Genomic DNA, 24895 nt, shown 5'->3' on the forward strand with positions numbered 1-24895 from the left:
CGAGCACCCGCTGCCTCTGCTCCCGCGGGCCGTGGCGGCGCGGCCCCAGCGCGGGCCGGGCAGCCGTGGCAGGTGGGGCTGGGGTGGCACAAGGGCCAGGTGCTCCTCGGTCTTGCCCGTAACTGGACAAAGAGTTTGTCAGGTGGCTTTTTACTAGACACACGGTGAAACTGAGTCAGCTGCCATCTAGGAAAGACTAGTCTAGTTGGCCGCTGCCATTACGTTGGCCATGGTCACGTAGACCATGAGAAAATGCAAACCGCAACACGCTGCGAATCGCCTGATCGCTTAATGCAACACCGCAGCAGGCAGCTGCTGTCTCCAGCTGCTCGTTACCAACTATCTTTAAACCTAAGGTTTGATAATACATGACTTATCAACCGTTTTATGGCAGTCAAGCGTTCCCAACCATTACAAAATCCGTCTTCTGAAAACACTAAGACATCTGTCTCTATAATATTGCATAGCAACAAGTTCTGCAAGTTAACCTAGCCCTCAAAAGTAACTCAGAGTAATTATTTTAACAATCGCATGAAATACCAGGGTTCTGTTAAGAATCCCGCGTGCATCCGCTGCTGTGAAGCAATCACACTTTGTACTTCTGAGCAGCAGCATCTATTGGAGCGCACCCAAACTCCGCGAATATCAGCAAGTCTTGCCACACTCCTGATGATGCGTGCGGGTATGACTCCAGCCACCACTTAATTCCTTCTGACAGTAAACTTATCTAGTCTGTTTAAACTTACAGTGCTTCCTCCAGCCTACATCTGTTTAACAAGCTGTTGGTAGTTTTACTTATTTTTTTTTTTTTAATGTGCTCACTCTTTTGTTTCAAATACCCTTATTTGGAAAGCAGCAGGGAGCGTGAGGAAGGATGTCAGATGTGTGCATCGCATTCAAGTCCAAAGAGCAGGAAACCCAGAGTCCCCCGCACACTGGGTTCAAGTTGTCTGGACTAAGTAGTATAAATTGAAAGCAGCTTCAAAGAGCTGGGTGCATCCGTAGGTGCTGGGTTACATTTGCTTTGTACAAGAAGATTGTTATATTTCCATATTATAATCTGTGGGGATTGTGTCTTTAATCAATACAGAGCTTTCTCTTGTCCTAAAGGCATTTCATCCCTCTAAGGATTATTTTTATTTTTGTAGTTCTGGGTTTAATGCTGTCTCATTCTGGACGAATACTTATGAAATATCCTGCTCTACTATCACTATTGTTTCCTGTAACCTTGAACACACAGATCGGAAAAACTCTAATTGCTAGTATTGATCAAATTTTTCATAGTTTCCCTTTTCATATTTTTTCTAAAAAAGAAAGCAAAACTTCTACCACTCTAACCAAAAGCTTGGACTGAAATACACCTTTCTGCCTAAAAAGAATAGCCTAAGATATAAAGTCTATAAAGGGAAACTGAGGCATGGTGGAGTTGATTGATGTGCTCTCCTTCAGCCCAGTGAATGGGGAAACTGGGAATAGGTCTCAGTAACTGGGACACTAGTGTGCCTCATACCTGAAAACTTAGAGTAATAACTCCAAGACTGTAATGTATTAGATCCCACTGGCCTATTCAGCTGGGACAAAACCCTAGAGACCTGCCTTCACCTCATTCCTCTGCTCCAAAACAGCAGGTAGTAATCCTCACCACTAAGAACAGTATTTTATGGTGCTTCCTTCCACACTACCCTTTTGACCATTTCCTCTTTTCCTAGTTAAAATCAAAACCACTAAAAAGGAGACACCAACATTTCACTAAGAAATGAGATCATGCAGGACACACACTTATCTATGTTTAGACTCTGCGTTCTGAGAAAGACATGGAACACCTGGAAGAAATCCAAGGGGAAAGCAATGGAAATCATCAGCTGTCTACAAAGATTACCTGCAAGGGATGAGGAAAGAATTGGGTTTGTTTAGTCTTGGGAAGACAGACGGGATCTGGTAATAGCCTTCAAATATGTAAAAGGGAAAGAAGTACTGGGCTTAAATTGTATAGAGTTTTTTGTTTTCTTACAAATATATAATCTAAGAAATTAAGCTCTGAAACAGATCATGCACGGAGCCTGAGAAAATTCTATCTTTTATTTTTTTTTATTTTATTTTTTTTTAAGAACAGACTGGACAAACACCTACAGGAAAAGTTGGAGAGTGGATCTTACTGTGGTGTGGAGATGGAGAAGGTGATTTCTTACATGCCCACTGAACCTTAAGTCTGGGATAACAGTAATTAAAAAATCATTTTTCAGGGACAGCTGGTGAGGGAAACAGGTTGGAAAAGGAAAGACTCTTTCCTAAGACTATATGAAAATTCTAAGTAGAAAGCATTGCTTGAGCTTAAGGAAAAACACTCCAGTCTTCCTTTGGGGATGTTGCCAAGTCTTTGTTGTTGAATGACAGGGGCATACACTACAAGGAACTAAGAAGGTAAGCGGTTTTCCTTTGGGGAATTTTCAGAAGGAATCCTTTACTATAAATTTCCAGCTCAAGGAAACTACTGTGATTTTTCTGAAAAGAAGAAGTCTCTGCTGGACTACTCATGGAAAACAGTTATTTACATGATTGGGGGCAGCGTACACCATTCACACAGGCAAGCGGCTCCTTCGCAGAGGAGAGAGGAACTTTCCTCCCTTTACTGCTAATACAGTGCATTGCTACTGTGTTCCCTGGATTCTCTTGTCTTTCAAGGACGAGCAATGTATCTGATAGCAGACAAGTAGTTCAACACCAGTTTTACAGCGTGCTGAACGTGGAATGGTTCCTGGAAGAAGTCACAGCTCTTCACTTTTCTGTAGCTCGAGACAGCCACGAACAACCCACGCACTCTGAACGCGCAGAGTGCAACATGCATCAGTTAAGTGGATGTACAAATACACATTCAAAAGAGACAGACAGGAGCGTGCAAGTCCCTCTTTTCTTAGAGGCTGCTCTGAAGCTGCACAGTTAACGCAGAGCTGAACGTGCTTTTGGATTTTCCGTAAAGGCTAAGCCTGGGCAAGTTTATCCACTGCTGTGCCCTCTAGTGGGACTCCTCTGGAGTTGAGAGCATAGCTTGCTCCTCTTCTACCACGACACACACTTTAACCACGCTGCCCATACAGTATAGGCAAAATGCGGTTAGCTCATTCTGAAAAAAACACAGTTAACTGTCAGAAAAGAGGCATCATCAGGATATTAGAGACTAGAAAGATCAGCCATGGCAATTGAACAATCATTGCTTGAATTTTAACACAAATTTGTCCCACGAATGCTGAAGATGCTTCTATTAGCATATTTCTGAGTGCTCTTGTGGAAAGAGAAGAGCTAGAAGTTAGTTATATGCTAACCCTAGAGTTAGAGACAAAGCCATCACTTGAAATGTTACAGAAAGCACAAGCAGCTGAACCACTGCCACAGGGTAAACAAATCCAAAGTCCGTATGTTTCCTGCAGTGCTTGCCCGTGCAGGTAGTTGGTATTTTGAGTATGTTTTTCCTCTTTTGAATATGCCCTAGTCTAATCTGCTGTGCACAGTGCTATCACAGGGGCTTCGCTAAAGCTAGCTCTCACTAGTGAGAACTGTAAACTGGCAACTCAAGGAGACCAGGGTCCTTAGATGAATGCACCAAGACAAAACTTTAGTTTGAGGCCTTCTAAAGAGAGACCTCTCAACGATGGGAGCAGAGACTTACGTGCCCATGGGAGCAAGCCAAAACTAGGTCATTTCTCAAGTCAGCAGCAGCATATTACACCTGTTCTGTCTAGGCATGTCAAACAGGTAAGTAAAAACACAGGCTCTAATTGTGCAAGTCCAAGCTTACGATTCTGATGATGTGTGAGCACAGGCTAATATGAAGTCCTTTCTGAAGGCAACAGTCTGGATGGAAGTGGACCAAAATCAACAGTGCCATGTATAGCATTATATATAATTTTTTATAATTCCATATATAACCTATTTCGATTTAAAAAAAATCTACACTGACCGTTGTCAATCCTATGTTCTCAGCATTTCAAAGCACGATGGCTTCGGCCTTTCAGGAGTCAGCCCAGATTCAGAAGCGCTGTTGGAATGGATGCATGGGGCAAACTGAAGAAATAACATGTTTATCCCATTACACCATGAACTTACGTACCAATCCATTGGATGTAGCAGGGCAACAGAGTGAGTTTTACATGATAATGGCTTTTCCCCCCCACATACATATAACTAGTTATGATCAAAGATACTGTCAATCTAAATCAATTATTCTGATAAATAAGTAGTTTAAGTGTCCTGTACAGGGCCACTGTCTTGGCAGGTTTTGCAATGGCATACAAGCAGCACAGTTACTACAACTGATTTTTTCCCCTAAAGAGATCCAAGTGTTTCATTACTGTCAAAAATTCTAACAAGATGGAATTTGTCACGGTAAACAGAGAGAAAATAGAGATTCCATTTTCACACACAAGTTTGTTTGAAAATTCTGGCTTTCACTGAAAGGACTCAACTTTCCACCCTAACTTTGAGTCTTCTGCTGTGACATGGTGGCAAAGATCACGTCAATAAGAATTCTTTTACTGCTTTTTTTTTTTCCTAACAGCTAAAATATTTTCATATAAAGCACTCTGGTAGTACATTGTTTCATCACTTTATATTTTGCAGGTATTTTTACATCTGCCAAAACATAGCTACATTGTTTTTCTATTGAATACCTATATCAAAGAAGTAATCCAATACCCACTTTTTTTTTTTTTGTTGTTGTTGTTTGTTTAAAAAAATGGCATATTGGAAGCTTCCTGGGGTTTGCAGACTACCTTCCTTGAGCCCCTAGAGTAAGTCAGAAAAGCCAGACCCTTTTTTGGCAGTACATATTGCTTTACAGACGCATGCACTGAATCAGAAAGTTTAAGGGAGTCCACAGAACAGTGTTAAAATGAAACAAAACCGTGCTTTAAACTAAATGCCCAGAATCAGTGTTACCATGCAACTCTGCAGAACCAGCTATGAAGTTAACTGTATGTAAGTGTCCACAGATAACACTGACCTAGTAACATTTAAAATCAACACATCAAGAAGTTGCACAACAGAACGATTCAGAAATTACAGCAGCATTAAGAGTTATGAGCAACAACTACCCTGGGACAAATCAAAGGCTCCTCAAGCCCAGCATTCCAGCTCTAATATCCCAGCAGCCACTGGTTGATGCCTGAGGAAACAAGACAGACATAAAGCATGCCTTCCTTTTAGGATACACACATTCAAAAAAGTTGGAGAAGATACAATACACCAACTCAAATAGGAGTTGAGTCCAAAGAACGTGGCATAAGAATACAACAACACACACAAAAAACATCCACTTGGTTTATTCTGTACATCAGTTTTTATAAGTTATTTCCATCAGAATGAGGTCTGCTGTGAAAGTTATCACAGAAAACACACTAGGCAGGTCGTAAGTGATGTTATTCTGTTCTTAATCAAGCGGTCACAACTGTTCATGGGAGAGAAAGGAACATCACAGCCTGTTGCAGAATCTGTACTGGGCATTACAAGTTCACATCAAAGCAAGGTCTCAGCAGAAGGACGGCTCCAAACCACTCAGTCCAGCAACAAATTTCCTACAATAAACACAAAACAGTAAATAAGCAATGCTTCCTGCAAAGTGCTATAGCAGCCAACACTAGGGATAGATTTCAAAAGCCTCAGAAATTTCTGTTACAGAACCTGATAGAAGAACTACCACAATGCAGACGCACAGATTTTTAAGTCTCTTTGGAAAGAGCTACAAGCACCACAGAAACCTCTTCTTTCTCTACTCCTGTACATAAACATGCTCCTTACCGATCATTTATACACAAAGACACATCAATGCTCTTTGGCAACAAAAGCTGTGGTCTCAGAATATATCCGCATACTGCTACTGGCTACTACTGGCTAAGGTGATTTTTAAGTTAAAAAAAGAAAACTCCTTACTACATAATTACATTGCTTCTACATAACTTGAGAGCTTTTCCACTGACATAAACATCCACAGTCACCTGAGACACTATCATTGCAACTGACTTAGGAAAGAAACTTTTCTTCAAATTTAGTTACACCAAGGAACAGGAAGGAATCACCTAGCCACAAAACTAGTCATGAGTTTGAAGGCATACTAGCTAAAATTAGAATGTAAATGGATCTACTAGAACTCCCTAATTGTCACAGGAGACTTTTGTTTTGAACTGATTTCTCAAGAATCACACCACATTGTAAAAAAATCCACAGCCTACAACACAATCACTTGAAAGATAAATATATTACTAATATTTTGTCCTTCTGATGCTCTGCTAAGCCCTGTATTGAAAAAAAACCCACAAATAATCACATTTTGCAGACCAACAATTTGATTCCATCCTGGCAAAACAGCCACACAACTCTACTTTAGATAAATAGATGCACAAACAAGACTTACCATTAGGGGGAAGCTCAGTCTTCTTTTTTATACTTGCCACCGATGTAGGGAACATACTGAAGGACCAGTTTCCAGTCCGTAAACCATATTATACCCGTCCCGGCTACGCCACCCCATGTAACAAGGGTGGGAGTCCTAAAGAACAGAGACACGGGCAGGTAAACACCACCAGCTCTTCACCGCCGAAGCTTTGGAAAACGCATCACTCAAACACCTGGGAAAGTCATTTTACTTAAGAAAGAAGCCGAGCAAAAAGCTTGACAGCATCTCGCACCAGCTGGAAGTACTAACTCCCAGGGCAGCTAAGATGTTTTACGGGAAATAAGTTGAAAACGGCTTAGTTTCAAGGGCTCGCCACCAAGCTCGAAGACCCCCGCTTGCTGCGTGACTCTCACAGCTCAGCGCCCCTTACTCGCGCCTGCGGGCGCCCTCAGCCTCCGCCCCGGCGCGGGAGGCGCCGCGAGGAGCGGTTAAGCCCCGAGGAGCGGAGCGGAGCGGCCCGGCCCGGCCTGGCCCCCCCCCGCCACCCGCCTCGCCGCCCTTCAGCGCCAGCCCCAGGGCGGACCCCGCCGGCCGCGGTGCTCACAGAACCCGGGGCGCCCCGGGCCCGAGGGCGGGGGCCGCCGCCGCCGCCGCCGCCGGGGGCCCGGCCGGGCCTCACCAGTTCTGCAGCAGCTGGACGTAGCGCGGCCCCACCAGCTTGCTCAGCATCCCGCTCCGCCGCCCTCAAAGTCACCCCCTCTGCGCACGCGCGCCGCCGCCGCCGCCCAGGCCCCCACGGGCCGCGGGCTGCCCGCGCCGCTGCCTGAGCAAAACCGCGTTGCCGTGGTAACAGCGCCCCCCCCCCCCCCCCCCCCGCCTTGGCCGGCCTCCATCTTGCCCGCCCGCCATCACAGCCCCGCGGCGCCCCCCGTGCTGCAGGGGGGACGTGAGCCCCGAGGGGGCTGGCCCTGACCCCCCTGCTGGAGCAGGGACACTGGGGCTGGCCCTGCCCCCCCTGCCAGAGCGGGGAGGCAGGTCCCCCCCCACCCCGGGGCGCTGGCCCTGGCCCCGCGTTGGAGCAGGGGCCGAGGGGCCCGGACCCTGTCTCCACACCAGAGCGGGGACGTGAGCTGTGAGGGCACCGGCCCTGGCCCCAGGCTGGACAGGGGACACGAGCCCCAAGGGGACACGAGCCCCGAGGGGACTGGCCCTGCCGCCCTGCCGGAGAGCGGAGCACGCCTCATGCTCGGTGCCGGAGGAAGGGGCCGCCGCTGCAGAGCGCTTTCCCCAAAGGCCGTCAGCATCTCTGCCCTCCCTGCTGCCCCTGCAGCCTCCGAGGAGAGGGAGTCTGAAGGCACATTTGTTTGGAAGAGGACCCTAACCCCACCCCGTGAAGTCCCCGAGACAGTATTCGAAGCCAACTCGGCCTCTTGCTAATCTGCAGGTCCAAGAAAGTCCACAGGAAGACGTTACAGCCTTTGTGCACCTGAGATCTGGGGCTGGATTGGCAAAGACTCTTCCTGCGCTCCCCTGAGGTAACCGAAATAACGGCGTCTGGGAGCGACGCGCTGACAGCCAGCGCGGCCCCTGCGCAGGACGCTCGGGCACGCGCGTTTCAGTGCCAGTGCCCGGATTCACTGAGCTGAGCCTGTTGCAGATTCCTGGCCCCTGTTTTTTCTCACCCAGACACAGAACAACTATTTTACCAATTTTTTTGCTGACTGACTAAACGCCGCATTTTATCGTAACGGTTTTGAGTTCTCCTCTGCCTAGATACCAGCAGGGCGACGCGGGCTGCTGAACCGTGCAGACTTTTGGGTTCGTCTCTGCGAGCTGTTTACCCGCTGCCCACGCGCCAGCTGGCGCAGGGGGAAGTCGGACAGGGAGCTTCACGGCTGCTGTTCCCGCAGGAAATTGGTGCCCCTGCCACAGCCACCATGGTACCACCAACCTGGAGGAGGACGGAGCCTGGGAAACAGTCTCTGCATAGGTCAAAGGGGTTTAATTGGCTTCTTACCTCTGTGCCTCTTGGAGTCACGCGAACATGGGAGAGTTGCAGCTTCTGCTTTGCGTTGGAAGTTTCCACCCCATAACAAATGCAAAATAAAACCCACAAGGCAATGAAAAACAGCTCGATGTTTATTATCTTCAGAGAAGCCTTGGGGTTTTCAAGGCATTTTGGGGGGATTTCCTACTGCATTACCACAGTCTAGCCAGACAGAGAAAAATCCAATAATACTATCAATTTCCTGGTGAAAAGAAAACAAAAGGGATATTAGCAGCTTATCTTTTCAATAAATTTTGCTGTCATCTACAGGTCAAGCATGACACAAAGGAGTTTGATGTCTCCCCTGGCCACCGCACTGCCATACTGCTCTTGCTCTTTTTCTGGAGAAAATCCTCTTAGTTTTTGGGAGACCAACGTCGTTCACACTGCGGCAGCCCCATGTGGAGCTGCGCTCCAAAGCTTAACTCCTGAAGCTGAGCTGCCACCAATGGTCACTTACTTCTCTTGGTGACTTCTCTGGAAGAGTTGCCATTCTGAAGATCCTGAAGCAGAAAAGAGCAGCATGGCTGATTGTCCAGCACTGCTGTAGGAACACCATAATAAAAGACAAAACCCCATACTGGGCTTGAAATAAATTTAACCATTGGAACAAACGATCTGCAGCTCTTCAGGCCACCACAGCAAGTGGGGACATTTCTCTTGAGACCTCATGCTAAACTCAAATCACTGGACCTAGTTTAAAGCTGTGAGGTGGACTCCACCCTCTGCTCTGACTGGGCTCTTTGCCTTAAGGATCTTGCTTTAAAGGACCGCTCACGGACATGTGAGGCAGTGCCAGCACAACATGGTGCTTGCCCACAGGATCTGATAGTGTCATCCCTGCTCCCGGCTCATCTCTGGGGAGAAAATGGCTCTGAGCATTCACCGAGGGACCTCCTGCCCCAGCATCAGCCCTGGACATTGGCTGCTTGCAAGGTCTCTTGGGCAAACCCCTTATTTGCTCTCAGCCACACAACAGCAACTGTGTGTTGCTCCTTCTTCCTGCTTCTTGCCCAACCTCCCACCTTCCCACCCCAGGGTTGCCCTTGCCCCCTAGACTTGCCCACTTTACCTTCAGCCTGGTGCATCGCTGAGCATCCATCTTCCAAGCTTCAGCCTTGCTTCTAAGCACACTTCTGTCTCATGTCTTGAGTGCAACCCTGGTTTCTTGATCCTCACCGTGTCTTGGTAGTGGGGTATGGCTCCCCTCCTCATCCATGATTCCAGCCCGGCCTGGCCTGGCAGCCCACATCTCAGTCACATTTCTCAATACTTAACCTATTTGGTGTCTTGGAAGCAGCTTGGCCCATCTGGACCTGGCCTTGCTTTGGGCCAACTCGGGGGAGAAAAGCAAATAGGTCCAGCACAGGCTCTGCCCACATGTCGGTGCAGCTCTCTGTGCTGAATCAGCTCTTCCATGGGAGAGCACGCTGGGAACGACCCCTGCGAGGCGGCAGTGAAGGCTGAGAGGACGAGGTGAAGCGTATCGGCCTCGAGGAGCAGAGGCGGAATTAAGAGGACCGTTGTTCGATTCGCTCGGCACGGCTCCCTGGGGAAGAGCAGCGCGCTGCCTCGAACACAGCCTGCTGACTGCTGAGGAAAGGGCAGCCGGGGCTTAATGAAATTTAACTAATTACTCTAAGAGTCACTGCTGAGTTAATCTGAACTCTTTTTGCTGCCTGGCCCTGCATGGACAAGCCTCGAGATGGAGCAGCACGGCTGAAGTGCGGGCAGTAGAGCTGCACCTTTGCAAGGAGGGCATCTTTGGAGCAGCATCTTCTCTTGGAAGCCAGGGCAGCAGGACAGGGCTTGGTGCTCTGGGCTGCAGCAGCCACAGCTTTGCTTTGGTTCCCCAAAGGCAGTCGCTAATGCAAAGAGCAAGCTGGTGGCAGAGGGCTAAACCGACCACTGAAACCACAAAGGTTAAAGCTGTGACGATTTGGGGAAATACCTGTTATCAGAGGGGCCACACGTGGGGCTGCTCCCCAGCGAAGCCTGGAGGCAGGAGGGGAGGCAGCCGAGCTGGCCTGTTTGGGGGTGCTGTGGCCACCGCTGCCTCCTTGGCGGAGAGGCACAGAGGGAGATCCAACCTCGTGCCCAATTCGGCACATCCTCACCCCAAAAAGGAGGCAGGGAGGGTGAACCAACAAGGCTGGGCTATCTCCGAGCACCGCATCCAGCCTGCTCTTGCACGATTAAGCCCTCTTAAACACGCGGCCAAGCTGTCTCTCCCCACGGCCAGTCTAAACTGGGTTCCTGGACTGGGTGACAGGGGTGGGTGCATTTAACCTGACCTGCAACTTGCAGCCAGCCAGTGCCAACCTACCTGGGTGCTCCCCAGGGCAGGGCAGAGGCGAGGAAGGGAGCGCTTGCAGCTCAGCCCCGGCCGCGCGGCAACCTGCCTCCTTGCAGCCAGGCAGGGGCTGCTTTCCCATGCAAATTTTCCCAGCAAAACGAGGACGAGACCTCTGCTGTGCGTGGAGCCTGGGGTGAAAATACATGCTTCCCCCCCCCCGAAAAAAGCACCACTGGAACGACAGCCCAGAGAGGTGGCAGAGAAAGCCAAGGGAGAAAGATGCGCCAAGGCTTTTGCAATTGCTGCTGTGAAAGATGCCCAGACCCCAGGGCGATGGGCAGGACGAAGGGGGCAGCGCTGCCCGAAGCACAGGAAGCGAGAGAGAGTGGCAGCGCCCGAAAACCTGTCTCGTCTTGCCTTGCCTTTTTTTTTTCTTTTTTTTCTTTTTTTAGTACAAGGTAAAACCTTTATTACAACTTTTCATTCATAGGTATACAACATCTGAAAGACAGATATGGGGAAAAAAAAGTAATATTGTTATAAAATGTCACATTTATTGCTACATTACTGTTATATACAGGACAGTTCTCAAAATCTACTTTAAAAAAGTTAGGATTATTTAAAAATTCCAAATAATCCAGCCAGCTGTTTTGACACTTGTATAAAATTATTTAAAAAAATGAAAACAATTCATATCTTGAGGCACTCGGAAACACAATTTTATCCCCCAATTGTGATTCATTTCAAAGAACAACGCATTTCCCCACCCCCAAATACTTTATTTTTTTATTTTTTTGCTGGGTTAGGCATATATATATATATATTTACTATATATATAGTTCAAAACTATAATGTGTATCTGATTTAAGAACAAGGATTTCAGCCACTTAAGTACATCTGGATTTACAGGTAGGCAGCATAAACATCAAAAGCAAGGACCATTTTTTTAAAGGCCAAAAAAACCAAAAAACCCAAACATAAAAAAAAACAAACAAAAAAAAAAAAAACCCAAACCTTCTACAGGGTTAAAAACAAACAATTTCCACAGGCATCTGCCCTCTGCTCGCTCGCCTGCCCCCCTACAAAAATATATAAAAAGAGCAACCAAGTTTAACGCTTTGTTTGCTAAACTAGCTGGAGTCCTCCTTAGAAAATGTCATTGCCCGCAGACGGCGAGATGGAAGTGCGTCGGTGGGGGTCACCCCGGGCTTCACCAGGTGCCTCCTTCTCCTCTCCCCTCTCCTGACAATTTAAATACGAATGGCAGAAGAGCGCATCGCTGGGCATCGCTTTCCAGCGGCTCCTTCCCTTCCCGAGAGCCCCAATGTTTCGTGCTTTGCTCAAAAGCTGGAGGCGGTTTGGGCAGATGCGGCACTCGGAGCGGGGCGCTGCCGCCGGAGGGGACCCCCGCGGGGCCCCGGCCGCAGGGCTCAGAGATGCTTCGCGGCAAAAGGCCTTTGGTGCCCGGGATGCCCCGTTTGCAAGCGCCGGTTCTGCAACTGCGCAGAACGGTGCCTGCAGCTGCAACGTGCCCAGTCTGAAGAGCGCGAGAAGGAGTTTTATCCCGTCTCCTTCCAACACGGTCAGTGCCTGGCTGGACCGGGGTTGGTTTTGCAAGACCTGAGGAGCAAGAGGCATACAAAAGCAGAACAGAAATACTGATGCGCAGACCCAAAGCAGGGCTGCCTCTTGCCCCTGAGGATGGGAACTGAAGTTTTAGCAGAGAGGAGCCGTGCGGCCAGGAACACCCTCCTAACTAGAGACCATCCCCACATTTGGCTCGCACAAGAGTCCTGCAGAAAACACAGAGCAAAGGAAACACGGCTGCTGGCTTTACAGTTAAGGGCTGATTTCCCTGAAGATCAAACTTCTGCAAAGAGCACTGGGGGTCACCAAGCCGAACCCAAGAGCTGCGGTCAGACAGGCGCCAAGGGCAGCGAGAGGCGGCCACACTGTGCGATCGCCCCGCAGCAGAGCCCGAACCCACTGGAGCATCCGTCTCCTGAACGCTCCCACCTCCACCCCAGCAGATGAGCAGCACGGGGCAGCTGGCTGCAGGGTTTGCCCCTGTGCAAAGAAACCTGCACAAGAAAGGATGTGAGCTGGACTTCAGTGAGATCGAGGTGCAGAGGAGGAAGAAAAACACACCTTCAGCTTGAGATGGTTAAAGAAATACCAAGCCAAGCACGAGCTCAGGCACTGCAGCCTGCAGAGCCAGAAGCATCGTGGTGGGATGCAGCTGCTCAGCTCAGAACGTACCAGGGGAGAGGGTCGAAGAGGAAGGATGCTGGCGGGGAGCGGCCGAGCATTGAACAGAAGGCAGGGCAGGGTGAAGCCTGCATGGAAGATCCCTAGGACCAGGTCTTGCCACTTGCCACTCCCAATTCAGTGCCCAACTCCTGCAACATGGGTTGGAGGTGGTGCCGCTACCGCTTCACCCCTCGTTCAACTTCCCAGGCTCCAATGCACAGGTCTTGAAATGTTTTCGGGAGCTGCTGGGAAGCGAAGCTGGACCCTGAGAGCAGCAGGGAGCAGGGACTCAGCAGTCACGGACAAGAGCAGAGGGAAGGGGCAAGGATGGGATCTGGAGGGCCATGGGGGAAGAGGAGAGAGGGTTGCATAGGATTTAACAGGGCAAACACCTTGTGCAAGCTTTGCATATGGAAAGCACATCTTCCTATTGCTGCTGTGGAGCAGGAACAGCGGAAAGCTGGTGGCTGCAGCTTGCTCCAGGTCAGCCAGTGCAGCACCTTGGGGGCTTATGGCTTGCCCTGGTCCTGCCTACACTGCTGGCCTTCCTCTCCCAAATTTTTGGGAACACCAGTATGAGCTTTGCTTCTCTTCCCCATTCTCAGCTCCTTCCTAAAACCCCAGGCACCCTCTTCGCCGTCATGGCACACAGCAGGGCCTGCAAGAGGACCAGGGGCTCCACTGGGCCTTAAATTGGCTGCCACCTTGTTAGAGCAAAAAACCTCAGGGATGCAGGGGATGGGGAACGGGGAGAGTTTGAAAGCCTCCCATTTCTCAAGGGTCCCATCACCTGTCTGCCTGCCAACGGGGGGATGCAATGCATCGCCAGCAAGGGCGCGGGGCCCTGAAGACCATGTGTGAGATGCAGGGGACCTTTGAGGTAGGCTTCTGCACTGAACCTGAAATTGCAGACTCCTGGGGAAATCCCAGCTTGTTTCTGCCCTTCCTGTTCAACTGGGAACGCCTCCACAGCATCGCTACTGGGCAGCCAGTGCAAAACCCTCTAGGAAACCAGCTCATCACCACCGTCCTGACTAGGGGAAAAAGCCGTTCACTGAAGTCGCAGCTGGGGAGGTTTCACGTTGCGCTTCCGCATTTCTCAGCTGGGGAGGGCCGAAACCCCTGTCGCAAGGCAGCCGCGCTCCCGGCCCCAGAGCAACGGGAGCAAAGACCGTGCGGGGACGGGGGAGCGCCTTCACCCTGCCGCAAGATGCACGGGGCCGGCGCGGACCTGCTCCGTGTGCCACAAGCCATCGGTGGCAGCAGCCGCCTCCTGACAGCCCAATCAGGGATCTCTAGGCGTGCGGCTACCTTGATTGCCCTGAATCCTGCAAACCAGCTGCCTACGAACTGCTACGGCCCTAGCTCCCAGGCTGCAGCTCACTTCAGCCAGGAGCAGAGAGAGATTTTGTGACCCAGACATCCCCGGTCCTGTCCCTCCTGCCTACGCGCCACCTTAGGACACCAGAGCAAGCTGTAAAGTCTGGGGAGCAGAGAAGCCCAAAGAGATCTTGGCAAAGAGCTGGAGCTGAACTCAAGCCAAGCAGTCGCTTGGCTGCGAATACATCTGACTGGTGGGTCACAGGCAGAGGAGCAAGTGCCAAGCCAGGGGTTAGCTGGAATTTCGCTCCCTGGGGCACGTTGGCAGCGGCTGCGGGGCTGCGAGCAGGAGCAGGCAGCGCGCCACCATCGCCCGTCGGTGCCGAGCGCAGATGGCATCAGACCGTAAAGGTGCTGCGTTGGGGAGGCTGCAGCTGTTTTGCTGAGGGGTGAAAGCTGGTGAAGGTGAAAAGAGGGAGAAAGAACTAAATTCTGCAATTTTTACTGTTAACAAATCGGATTCCAGACACTCCCTGGCCCCTGGCACCGCGCACAGCGCTCTGGCATGATGCAGAGGGAGGCAGGTGGATGCTTGAGAGCGAGGTCCCATGGGCTAGGGGTGAGCTGGAAGCCCCTCTCTTGAGACCCCCTGTCCACGGATACATCTCCCACAGCCTCTTGTCCCCCAAAGTAATACTTCTTGAGGCAGGATTAGGTGAGGGGGGTGAGCACCTCAATGCTGCCTCTGCAAAAAACAGTCACCTTCGCATCCAAGTGACTCCCAGCCCCATCACGCACGAACTGTCCCATCGCGGCAGTGCACAGGGGACCAAAAAACTGGGATGCAACTCAGCTATGCAGCCTGGGAAGAAAGAGAGCCAGGGAAATGCAGCCCAACTGAGCAGTTGCCCACACCTGCATGGACCAAACCCTCAGCACAACTCCAAACTGTCCCCTCCAACACCACTTCTGCAGAGTTGGCCATGCCTTAAAGACCTTCTGGGAGAAGGAGACCTTCCCTCTCGCCCAATTCCCCATCAGAAGAAGGAAGCTTTGTGGGGCTTTGCGGCCCCAAACGCTGCGGGGCACGCAGCCCAGGAAAACCCACGCGTGCAAGGCTGAGAAAGGAAGCACAAATCCGAAGGCCACCTGCAGTGTCCACTGTAGGTGTCCAACCCATCCGGGACGCTTCTCCCAGCAGGACCACTGGCGTGCAGATGGGCAGAGTGTGGCCTGGGAGGGGGAAAAGACAAGCTGCTCGCTCTCGCTATGTGACGATCAAGAATCACGTTTTCCTTTGGGATTGGAAGGGCAGGAGGAGAAATTTTAGGGAGAAATACGATCTGTAAGACTGCACAGCCGAACGCCAGAGGAAAGCACAACGCCGCGACAATCCTCGTCCTCCGCGATAACCTAGCAGCCAGCTCTTACTGGGGAGCACGCAGACCACGGTCAGAGAGCCGTCTCCAACCAACACACCTAAGAGGGTTTCATTGCAATAGGTTGCAATGCGCATTTTTAGCCAAGCTGCTTTCCCTGGTTACAGCACCAAGCCGCCTATGAGCTAAACGTACCTGCTGCCCAAAGTTTTTCCCTTGCTACGCTCTGCCATTGCTCCCTAAGCTCCCGGATAGCAGAGACGCCAGCTAGTTCGTGGCAGGACCTGAATGCGCAGCAAGCCCGACGGAGCACGTACCAGCTAGGCAGCACCCAGTGCTGCTGTGCCACATCCAGGCGCAGCAAATGCCTGGCTCCCACCTCACGCTGTCCTGCTGGAAGAACCAAAGTCTCCCCCAAACCCTGGCACTAAGGGTTTATGCTCAAGAACCGACTGCCAGGCTTGCATCCAATGTTATACTCCACAGCTGCCCATACACATGGGCTGGGATTTCATGCTTTGCCAAGGAAGTTAGCCACTTTTGCTATTAAGAGGAAAACAACACCTAAATCGCCTAAATACAGATGAAAAACCCCATCTTTGCTACAATGCCTGGCAGTTTAGGGATGATGGGAAAGGCCTTTTTTTTTCTTTTTTTTAATCGAGAGTCCTCCTTTGCCTGTGTGCAGAGTATCAGCCAGCACTAAGAGGGGATGAAGGAGTTTTAACAAAATTTTGATCAAATCATAAATCTTCCCAAATGTTCAATTTGGTTGACAGTTTTGGGATTTTTATGGGATTTTTCTTGACTACAGTGTCTTTTCTTTAAATCCATCTGAAGTTAGCTGCCTCCTCAAATTCTCGTTGCAGAATCAAAGTGGTGGGGAAGCACTTTTAACCTTTGTGTATGATTTCAAGCTTGCCAAAGTTGGGACTTTGCTCCCTCCTTCCCCGGTCCTCCTGAAAGGAGGACGTGGGCCGGGGGCAGCAGAAAGCGCAGAGCAGCGAGAGCCATCCCGGCCCCAGCATGACCCTGCCGATGGTGCAGGAACGCTCGCTGGATGAAGCAACCTCTTTTCTACTGCATAAGGCAGCAAATGACTCCTCTTTTCTAGCCTAGAGCCCAAATCAGGATCGTTTGAGCACCTGGACCTGGCTTGCAGGCTTCACAAGGGCACTGCCCCATCCCCGCATGCTTTATCGTTCCAAACTGAACTCGCTCAACTGGCTGAAACTCAAGGCAACCCTAGCACGATGCTCCAGGAAGACCTGGCTTTTGCTGCAAAGCAGCTGCCCCACTGGGGCAAGCCTGTCACACGTGGCTGAAAACCTCATCCATCTAATGCTGCCCGATGCTTAAGCAGGCGGAAGAACCCAGGGGAGGAAAGAATGTCGTAACCCGATGAGTTAATTAGGCTGAAACACGTCTGTTGACACAGGCGAGCAGAAATCATGTTGCAGGACTGCAGGGACCACAGCGACCCTTCCCGGGAATCAGGCTGGTGGCTGCTGGGCCGTCGGGTTTCACGTGCACAGAAGCGATGGCAGGAGCAGCGGTTGGGGGCAGAGAAAGCCAGGAGCACCCGACACCTCCAGAGCTACAGTCGGACCTTGTGGATCCGGGGGCGGCAAGGAGAGGCTCTCCCGTCCCCGTCCAGCACTCGTAACCAGCTCCTGAACGTTTCCAGCAAGCTTTGTTGTAGCATGAAGCATAACTATGGGCAAAGAGGAGCACCAGGAAGTTACACCAAAGCCTACGAGTGCTAGGAAATGCCAAGGGACCCGATCCCGCTCGCCAGTCCTTTCCCTGGGCTGAAGCACTGGCAATACAGCTTTCCCACGAGCACAGGCCAGAGAAGCAAAGAGGAGAGAGACGGACCTTGCTGCTGGGGCTCCGGAGCCTACGGTAGTCCCTGTCCCCGGGTCCCCTCCAGGCCAGCCCCAGCACACAGCGGTCCCACGAGCCCCCCCAGCACAGCGGCAGAGCCGGGCAGCAGCCGGCCCCCATCCGAGAGCGCTACAGTCGCTGCCGAGACGGGGTTTCAACCCCCTCCCGGGAGCCGAGCCCCGGCAAAGCTGGGCACAAAACGTTTTGGAAGCCATTTTGGAGAAGGGGAGGGAGAAGGAAGAAAACAAAAACTAAATCGCGGCGGACACTTCCCCAGTGCGAACCGCAGGACGGCCGCCGAGCGCCTCTGCGTTAGCTCTGCACATCCGCGGGGGTCTTCCTCCCGAGGAAGCCAGGTCCTCGGCCAGCTGAGCAGATGGGAGCTGTCCGGAGCGACCCTGGGAAGCCCTTGGAGAGACGGGAACGTCGGTCGCGTTCGGTTTCCAGGGCTGCCAGGAGCATCTCGCTTGCCGAGGCCGAGAGCGGAGCCCACGCGCGGGTAAAGAGCGGCCGGGTCCCGGCACCGCGGGAAGAAGGGCGACGTGCTGAATTCGCCTCCGAGGACGCTTTGGAGATGCCGCGGCGGGTGAAGTCGAGGTGTAAAACAAACCTGCAGCGCTTCCGACTCGCCGCTTCCAAACACCAGGCGACGGCGGGGCGAAGCCGCGCGGAGATGGAGGGATCGCGGCGGCGCGCAGACGAGCTGGCCGGCCCTGCCGCTCCCCGGCCCGCTGCCCGGGCCGGGGCTCCGCGCTCGCTGCCCGCAGCCAGCGTCGCCGGGCTCGGTCTCCCGCTGCTGCCTTTGCTCCGGCCGCCTCTTCTCCGTCCCTCCAGCTTTGTTCGGTCGTCTTTGTTCAGCTCCCTCCGCCCGGGAAGCGCCGCCGAGCACGGGCACTCGCTCAGACGCGTGGGCAAGAGGCGTTTTGCTCCCGCCTGGGTTTTCTCTTGCATCCGCGTTGCTTCTTCGCTTACCCCGAAAGCAGCCCGAGTCCCTCGTTTCTCTTCCGCTCCCTGGGCCCGCGCTCGCCCGGCGGCTCGGCTCGTCCTCCCCGTCGCGGCTGCGCTCAGCCCCGCCGCGCTGCTCCGGAGACGGCCGCGCTCCGCCTCGCCTCCCGCGCCGGACCCCAGCGTCCGGGCTCCTCCGGGAGATACTCGCAGAGACCCTCGATGGAGCTCGGACACGGCCCGGGAGGAGCCGCAGCGCCGCCCGGCGCCGCTGCTCTAGCTTGCTTTGCTGTTTAACTTCCTTTTCCCAAAATCAGAAGTGGCCGAAGCAAAGAGATGGTGAATTCAGCACATGAGTTTGTTTGTTTTTTTATAATGGAAGGTACAAGCCAGGCAAGGAAAAATATCCCCTTGCTGTGGCTACATTCGCTTTTAGTGGCTTTCAGAGCCGAATCTGAGAATTCCTCTCTTTATATCCAGTCTCTCTTAATACAATTTTAATATTCTGGTTGATCCTAAAGATGCAACGTTAACTATAGAAACAGCAGCAGAAAAGCGGGGGGTACAAGACTTTTTTTCTTTTATACAAAAAAAAAATTCTTTTCGTTGCTTACAAAACATATGCAAAAGAAGCTAAAAAAAACCAAAAGGCATTGCTATTTGTTCTACATAAAAAATCTCATAACTAATGTTCTTTTTTTTAAAAAAAGAAATATTAAGCTTAGGCACAATTTTGCTGCTGGCTGCTTGTGAACAAGCCAAGAGAACACGCCACCCCCTCCTAACTGAGTGATATGTATTGACTGTTCTGCGCTTTATATTTAAGGCAATTTTTTTTTTGTTTTCGTTTTGTTTTCGACAAAGTGTTTTTTTTTTCCACTCCTTACGTCATGCCAGGATCCGTCCACGTGTGTCAGTATTAGCAGTACTAAAGTTTATGGTTCGAGAAGGTTGCAGGTCACACCGAGGGTTTTCTTCCTACAGATCTCTGTATCCAGAGGAACAGAAAGACCTGCAAAGAAACCAAAGGCACGCAAGCATAAAAACGAGAGAAACCCGAACGAGAGCGAACCGACGCCGCGCGCCCGGCGGGGCCCGCGACCCGAAGCCAGGCCCACGGACACGCGGCGGGGCCGAGCCGCGAGCCGCCCGTTCCCCCCCCGGGCGCCGGGCTCCGCTTTTCGGCAGGAGCAGGGCTGCGCGGAGCCGAGTCGGGGCGGGCGCCGGCGCTCGGCGCGGCGGGCGCGCGGCGGTCCCGGGGCAGGGGACGGTACCTTTACATGTGTCCGACAGGGTTGTGACCGTCTCCTAGACCAGGATGTGAAGCTGAAAGTGTCATCTGGGGATCTCCTACTACTCCGGACACTTTCTCCTCTTCCCGACGCTTCAAGCAGGCTGCTTTAGGGTTCAGATTGCGCTCTATGCCAAAAACAGCAAGGGAGGGAGGGAGGGAGGGAACCTCAGTCCGTGCAACGGCCCCGCGCACGGCAGCAGCGTCCGAAAGCGGGAGCGAGGACAGACGCACGGCGCCATGCGAGGGAACGTCAGCGCAAAGCCGCTCTTTGCTGGCCGCTCCTTGCAGGGGCCGCAGTGACCTTGCTGGACCCCTGCTAGAGCGAAAGCCCGTGCCCAGCTGCAACACCATGCCAATTTAAACATGTGCTTGCTTAAAAAAAAAACAAAAAACAAAAAAACCAAAAACCCAGCTGCCTCAGCCGGCTCGCCCAGTTGAGGACTGAGTTTTCCAAAGCTGCTTAACGGGAAAGCGGGTGCCAAAAATCCCGTTAAGCCCCACAGGAAAGGGACGGAGAGGGCTCGAACCCACCCCGGGGGCGGTGGCTTTGGAAAGCTCAGCCCGGCGCGCGCCGCACCCAAGGGCGCCGCTGGCGCCGCAAACGCGCAACCTTGCGCCGAGAGCGGGAGTTAGAGCGGAGGTGCGTGCGCCCGCAGAGATCTGGGAGGGGAGGGGGGGGAAGAGAAAGGCCCCGAAAGGCTCCTGCCAGCCGTTACCATACCTCGTACTTGCTGCTCCAGGCCCAGAATGACCTGCACCGCTTGCTGTAGGATGATCAGTTTGGTCTGCGCTTTGTCCGTTTTTAAGTGCATCTGACACATGCGTCCCAGTTCTTTAAAGGCCTCGTTAATGTCCCGCACGCGCACCCTTTCCCTGGCGTTATTGGCCATTCTCCTCTCCCGGTCCCTCAGATCTTTGTCCTCCAGTGACAAGGCCTCGTCTGTACTGCTGGGTTCATAGCACCACAGGGATTAGTCAGGGGGGTGGGACCGACACGGGGGGGCCGTTAGTTGCCGTGCTGGTAGTGCTTCTGGCGTCCGCTGGGAACGGCTCAAAACGGCCTCGCTTTGCAAAGCCAATCGGCGCGGGAGCGGCGGCGCGGGCTGCTCCGCGCGGCGGCCCTGCCCGCTCGGGCTGCTCGCCGCCGCGAGCCACGCTAAGGTGCTGCCAGCACGGGGCCGGGGCGTCCGCGCCTCGGGGTCCCGGCTCTCGCCCCGGCCCGGCTCCGGCCCGAGAGCTTCTGCCCCGCGCAAAATTTCGCCTCCGTTTCCGGCCCAAACTCTAAAGTTTGGAGGTGCTCAGCCAAGGACGCTGGATTTTTCTTTCGTTTTGGTGGAAAGCCAACGCCTCTTTGGAAGATTTTGTTCAAAAAATCCGATTTGTAGCAATATCGTCCCCAGGGAAACGGTGCGCCCGGTCCTACGCCGGCGGCGCGAGGCAGCCCGGCCCGGCACCCGCTTACGGGGGGAGAAGCGGCACCGACGACGGGAGCCAAACGCCCCCGGCTGCCGCTGGGGGTCAGTCCCAGAAGCCGAAGCCTGATCCAGGCCTATCAACGGAGCCGAAAATAAAATCAGCCTGGAAGAGGGCGAGTTTCTCTTCCAGGCGCGGCCGGGAGCTCGGGGACCCCGCGCCGGGGCCGCGCCGTCGCCGTCCCGCGGGCGCCCGAAAGCGGCAGGAAGGCAGAGCCGTGCTGGCAGCGTCTTAAACGGTGGCTTAGCCCGCAGCCTGGCCCCTCGCTCCCCCAATTTACTGCACAGACGACCTTCTCCCCCAGAGCAAAAAATTCTCCTAGGAAAGAGCCCTACAGCTGAGGAGGGTCCGCGGGTGAGACCTCGCGCTCGGACAGGCCGTGGCCCCAACGGGGGCCGCCCGGGCGATGCCTTCGCCCAAGCGGGGCTGCGGAGGCGAAGCCTTTCCTGGGGTCGGAGGAGCCTCCTGGGGCTGGCGCCCGGCCGCGCGGAGGGCAGGCGAGGGCCGCCCCGGGGAGCCTGCGCGGCTCCTCGCTGCTCCGCGTGCGCCAGCGCTGCGCCGGGCTCGCTGCCAGCCTTCCCGGCGCCCCAAACCCGCTCTCGCCTGGGCAGCAGCCCGGCTCGTTCCTGCCGTCCGCTCTGCACGAATCCCGGCGGCCGCGATTCCCGGCCGCCGGCTCCCTCCCAGGCAGGGCTGCGGCTCCGACGGCGCCTTTCCCGTCCCAGCCCGGCGGGACGGAGCCGGCTCCCTGCCGCAGGCGAGCGCCGCTGCCGGCGACCGGGTTGGCACGGCAAAGCCGGGTGCCTCCGGGGTGCAAAGCGCCCGGCGCCTCGGCCGCTCCACTCCGCGCCGACCTGCCTGCCTGCAAATACCCCCCCTCCCTCGGAGCCGCTGCTCTCCCGCTGCACCTTCGTCAGCCGCCTGACGGTGAGCAGGAGCCCGGCTCGGCACGCCGGCGGCGCCCCGCGGGAGGGAGCCGAGGGCTCCCGCCCGGGCAGCTCCTCTCCCGCGAAGCGGCCCCAAGACGGCGGACGCTGGAGGAGTGACGCCCTAGCTCCCTGCGCTAACGTCTGCCGGCAGCAGCGCGCGGCGCCCGGCTCGCTGCCCCGGCTGCAGCCGGCAAGGCTTTAAAAAGGGACAAGCGTGGGAGACCAAAGTGAACACGGTGCCAACTCTGTCTAGCCCCTGCCCTCCCGCCACCCTTCGGCTCCTGTCTTGGTGAGCAAGCAGCAAGTACAAGGTAGAGAGTGGGACCACCGAGAGGTCACGGCTGGGGACTGTCTGTAGGAGATCAGAAAGAACAGAACCAAAAAATAAAAATTCAAAAAAAAAAAAGTTAAATAAAAGGAAGGGGAAATTAAAAAAGAGACAGGAAAAAATATACATGTTATGAAAGGCAAAAAAATTACAAACTGAAGAGAGGCACAAAGGACTCCAACATCAATGCAACAGCAGAGGCCAGCAGAGAGGAGCACAGGCAGGCACAAACCACGGACTCGTGTTATAACAGCCTCTGCAGAGAGAAAGGGGGTTAACCTGCCCCGGAGAGCCCTGGCCGCGGGCGAGGCGGGAGCATGCACTGCGGGTTACGGAAACGAAGCAGCAAAACCCTGCGAGCAGTGAGCAAAGCCCTCCGCTTCCCCGGCGACAGGGCCCCGGGCGTCCGAGACGCGCTCGGCCGGGGGAAGCGCGCGGCAGACGAGACGGGGCGCGCGTGCGCCCGCGGGAGGGGAGCGAGCCGGCCCTCTCCGCCGGGCGTCCCCGAGCCCTGCTGGGGACCGGAGACCGCCGGGGCCTGCCCGACTCGCCAGCCGCGGCGTTCCCGAGGGCAGCGGCCAGCAATGCCCGGCCGTTTGCCAGCCCCCCGGTGAAGACCCTCCCCGGGCGGCTCGGGGAGAGCGGAGCCCCCGCGCCAGGCGGGCACGCGTGCAGCAAGGGGGCAACTCGCATTGCTGCCGCAGGGAAGAGACGGGCATGGGCTGCCTCGCCAAGGGAGCAGCCCGCGGAGGGGACGTCGGATCCGGGTCCCTCTCTACGAGGTCGTAGCAAAACGCCGGGCTGCGCGAAAGCTAGAGCCACCTGCGCGCGAAGGGCTCCCGGGGAAAGGCGCGGGAGCGCAGGTCCCCCCTCGGGGACCGGCATGCAGCGCACGCGATAGCGGCGGGAAACAAAAGAGAAAAGCAGGAATGCAAAAAGGAAAAAAAAATAAAGGAAAATAAAAAAGGACATTAACAGCCTCGAAACTCCAAGGCCACAGGGGAGAGAGACAGTGCGAGGCACTACAGCACGTGTCACAGGAGACAGACAGACAGACAGCCCCGTGCCGATCAGATACGTAAAATATCACCACTCCGGGACCCTCACTGACCTCTAACTTGTTGCTCCAGGTTCAGTATGACTGATACGGCCTGGTGTAGGATTAGCAGTTTGGTCTGCGGTTTTTCGCTGTTTAGGTGGAGTTGGCACATGCGTCCGAGCTCTTTAAAGGCCTCGTTGATGTCACGGACCCGCAGGCGCTCACGGGCATTATTGGCGACCCTCCTTTCTCTCTCTCTCTCGGCTTTTTGCTCTGGGGGAAGAAGATCGTCCTCCTCATCCTCATCTTGACTAATGGTTTAAAATAAGAACGAGACAGGGACATTCCTCGCGTGCACTCTCAGCACTGGTCAACTCACAGCAAAGAAACACACGTTCAGGCACCGAGAGGCCGAGCCACGGTCGCGCGGCGCCCCGTGCTCCCCGCGCCGCGTCCCGGTGCCCCGCGCTCGCACACGGGGACATGCAGTGACTTTGGAGAGAAGTATTTTAGACTCTTCCTCTTCTTTTTTTTTTTTTTAAGAACAAACCAAAACCACAAAAACATGAATACGGCCTGAGCTCGTCCTCAGGAGATCCCCCGGGGGCCGGGGGAAGGCGTGGGAGAGAGCAAAGGGCCGGCGAACACTGTCCCACGCTAGCGTTTCGGGAAGACAAAACCCTCTGCGGCCAGGCCGGGAGCCGGCAGCTCCCTGGCATCGCAGCATCGCCCCCGGCAAGGTCCCTGACGCGCTGGCGAGGTTGCAGACGAGCTCGTGTGCCGGAAGGACTCTACCTGATCCGCTGCCACATACCTGGCCGGTTGTGACAGAGGATACGGGAGTCCCGAAGCAGAGGGCAAAGACAACTCGAAGCGGGGAGGAGGCCGAAAGCTTCCCCGCGTCTGCCCGAGGGCGGGCGGCGGGGCGCTCGGTCCTTTCTGAGCGCGGCGGAGCCGGGCTGCGAGCGATGCCCCGAGAGGCCGAGCAGGTGGGCGCAGCTTGCCAGGGCAACGCTCGAACCGTCTCCCTTCGGAGCGCTGGGAAATGCTGCGGACGCGGGGACGGGACCGGCCGGGAAGGGCGGCACGTACCCGTCCCCGGCCCAGCGCCTCCCGAAGCACCTGGCGATGGGGAGCGGAGGGAGCCCGAGCTGTGCCGGCTCCGCGGGAGGAAGGGCAGGGCGCTGCCACGGCACGCGGGGGCTGGCAGGTCCCTGCGGCGGGACAACGGGCCACCACCTGCCAGGACCCGTGGGCGCCCGCTCCAGGCAGGCCGCGGGGCCGAGCCCAGCGCCCGGTGGGCGGCCGTGCCCGGACCCCTGC

The 24895-nt window shown here is 54.3% G+C and overlaps 2 protein-coding genes across 15 annotated transcripts in view; both read right to left on the reverse strand.

Moving 5' to 3' along the window:
* Positions 1-5299: 5299 nt before the first annotated feature.
* On the reverse strand, positions 5300-7165 carry LOC134151598 (cytochrome b-c1 complex subunit 10). Its single transcript, XM_062596277.1, has 3 exons — positions 7065-7165; positions 6404-6538; positions 5300-5567 (listed from the first exon to the last, which is right to left on the reverse strand). The coding sequence occupies exons 1-2, from the start codon at positions 7112-7114 to the stop codon at positions 6418-6420; spliced, it is 171 nt and encodes a 56-aa protein (XP_062452261.1). The 5' UTR covers positions 7115-7165; the 3' UTR covers positions 5300-5567; positions 6404-6417.
* A 4095-nt stretch (positions 7166-11260) lies between these two features.
* The window catches only part of TCF3 (transcription factor 3), a 77783-nt gene continuing 64148 nt past the window's right edge, over positions 11261-24895 (reverse strand). For 6 of the 14 annotated variants that reach the window (XM_062596301.1, XM_062596303.1, XM_062596300.1 and 3 more), the window contains 3 exons: positions 23645-23883; positions 19784-19928; positions 11261-19521 (listed from right to left, as the gene is read on the reverse strand). In XM_062596301.1, the coding sequence (XP_062452285.1) occupies positions 19786-19928; positions 23645-23883 (382 nt within the window). In that variant the 3' untranslated portion in view covers positions 11261-19521; positions 19784-19785. Of the gene's footprint in view, positions 19522-19783; positions 19929-20524; positions 20752-23644; positions 23884-24895 lie in introns of those variants that run through there. The other 8 variants (XM_062596305.1, XM_062596302.1, XM_062596314.1 and 5 more) reach the window with 5 other exon arrangements.

This window comes from Rhea pennata, chromosome 27, assembly GCF_028389875.1.
Source record: "Rhea pennata isolate bPtePen1 chromosome 27, bPtePen1.pri, whole genome shotgun sequence".
NCBI lineage: Eukaryota > Metazoa > Chordata > Aves > Rheiformes > Rheidae > Rhea > Rhea pennata.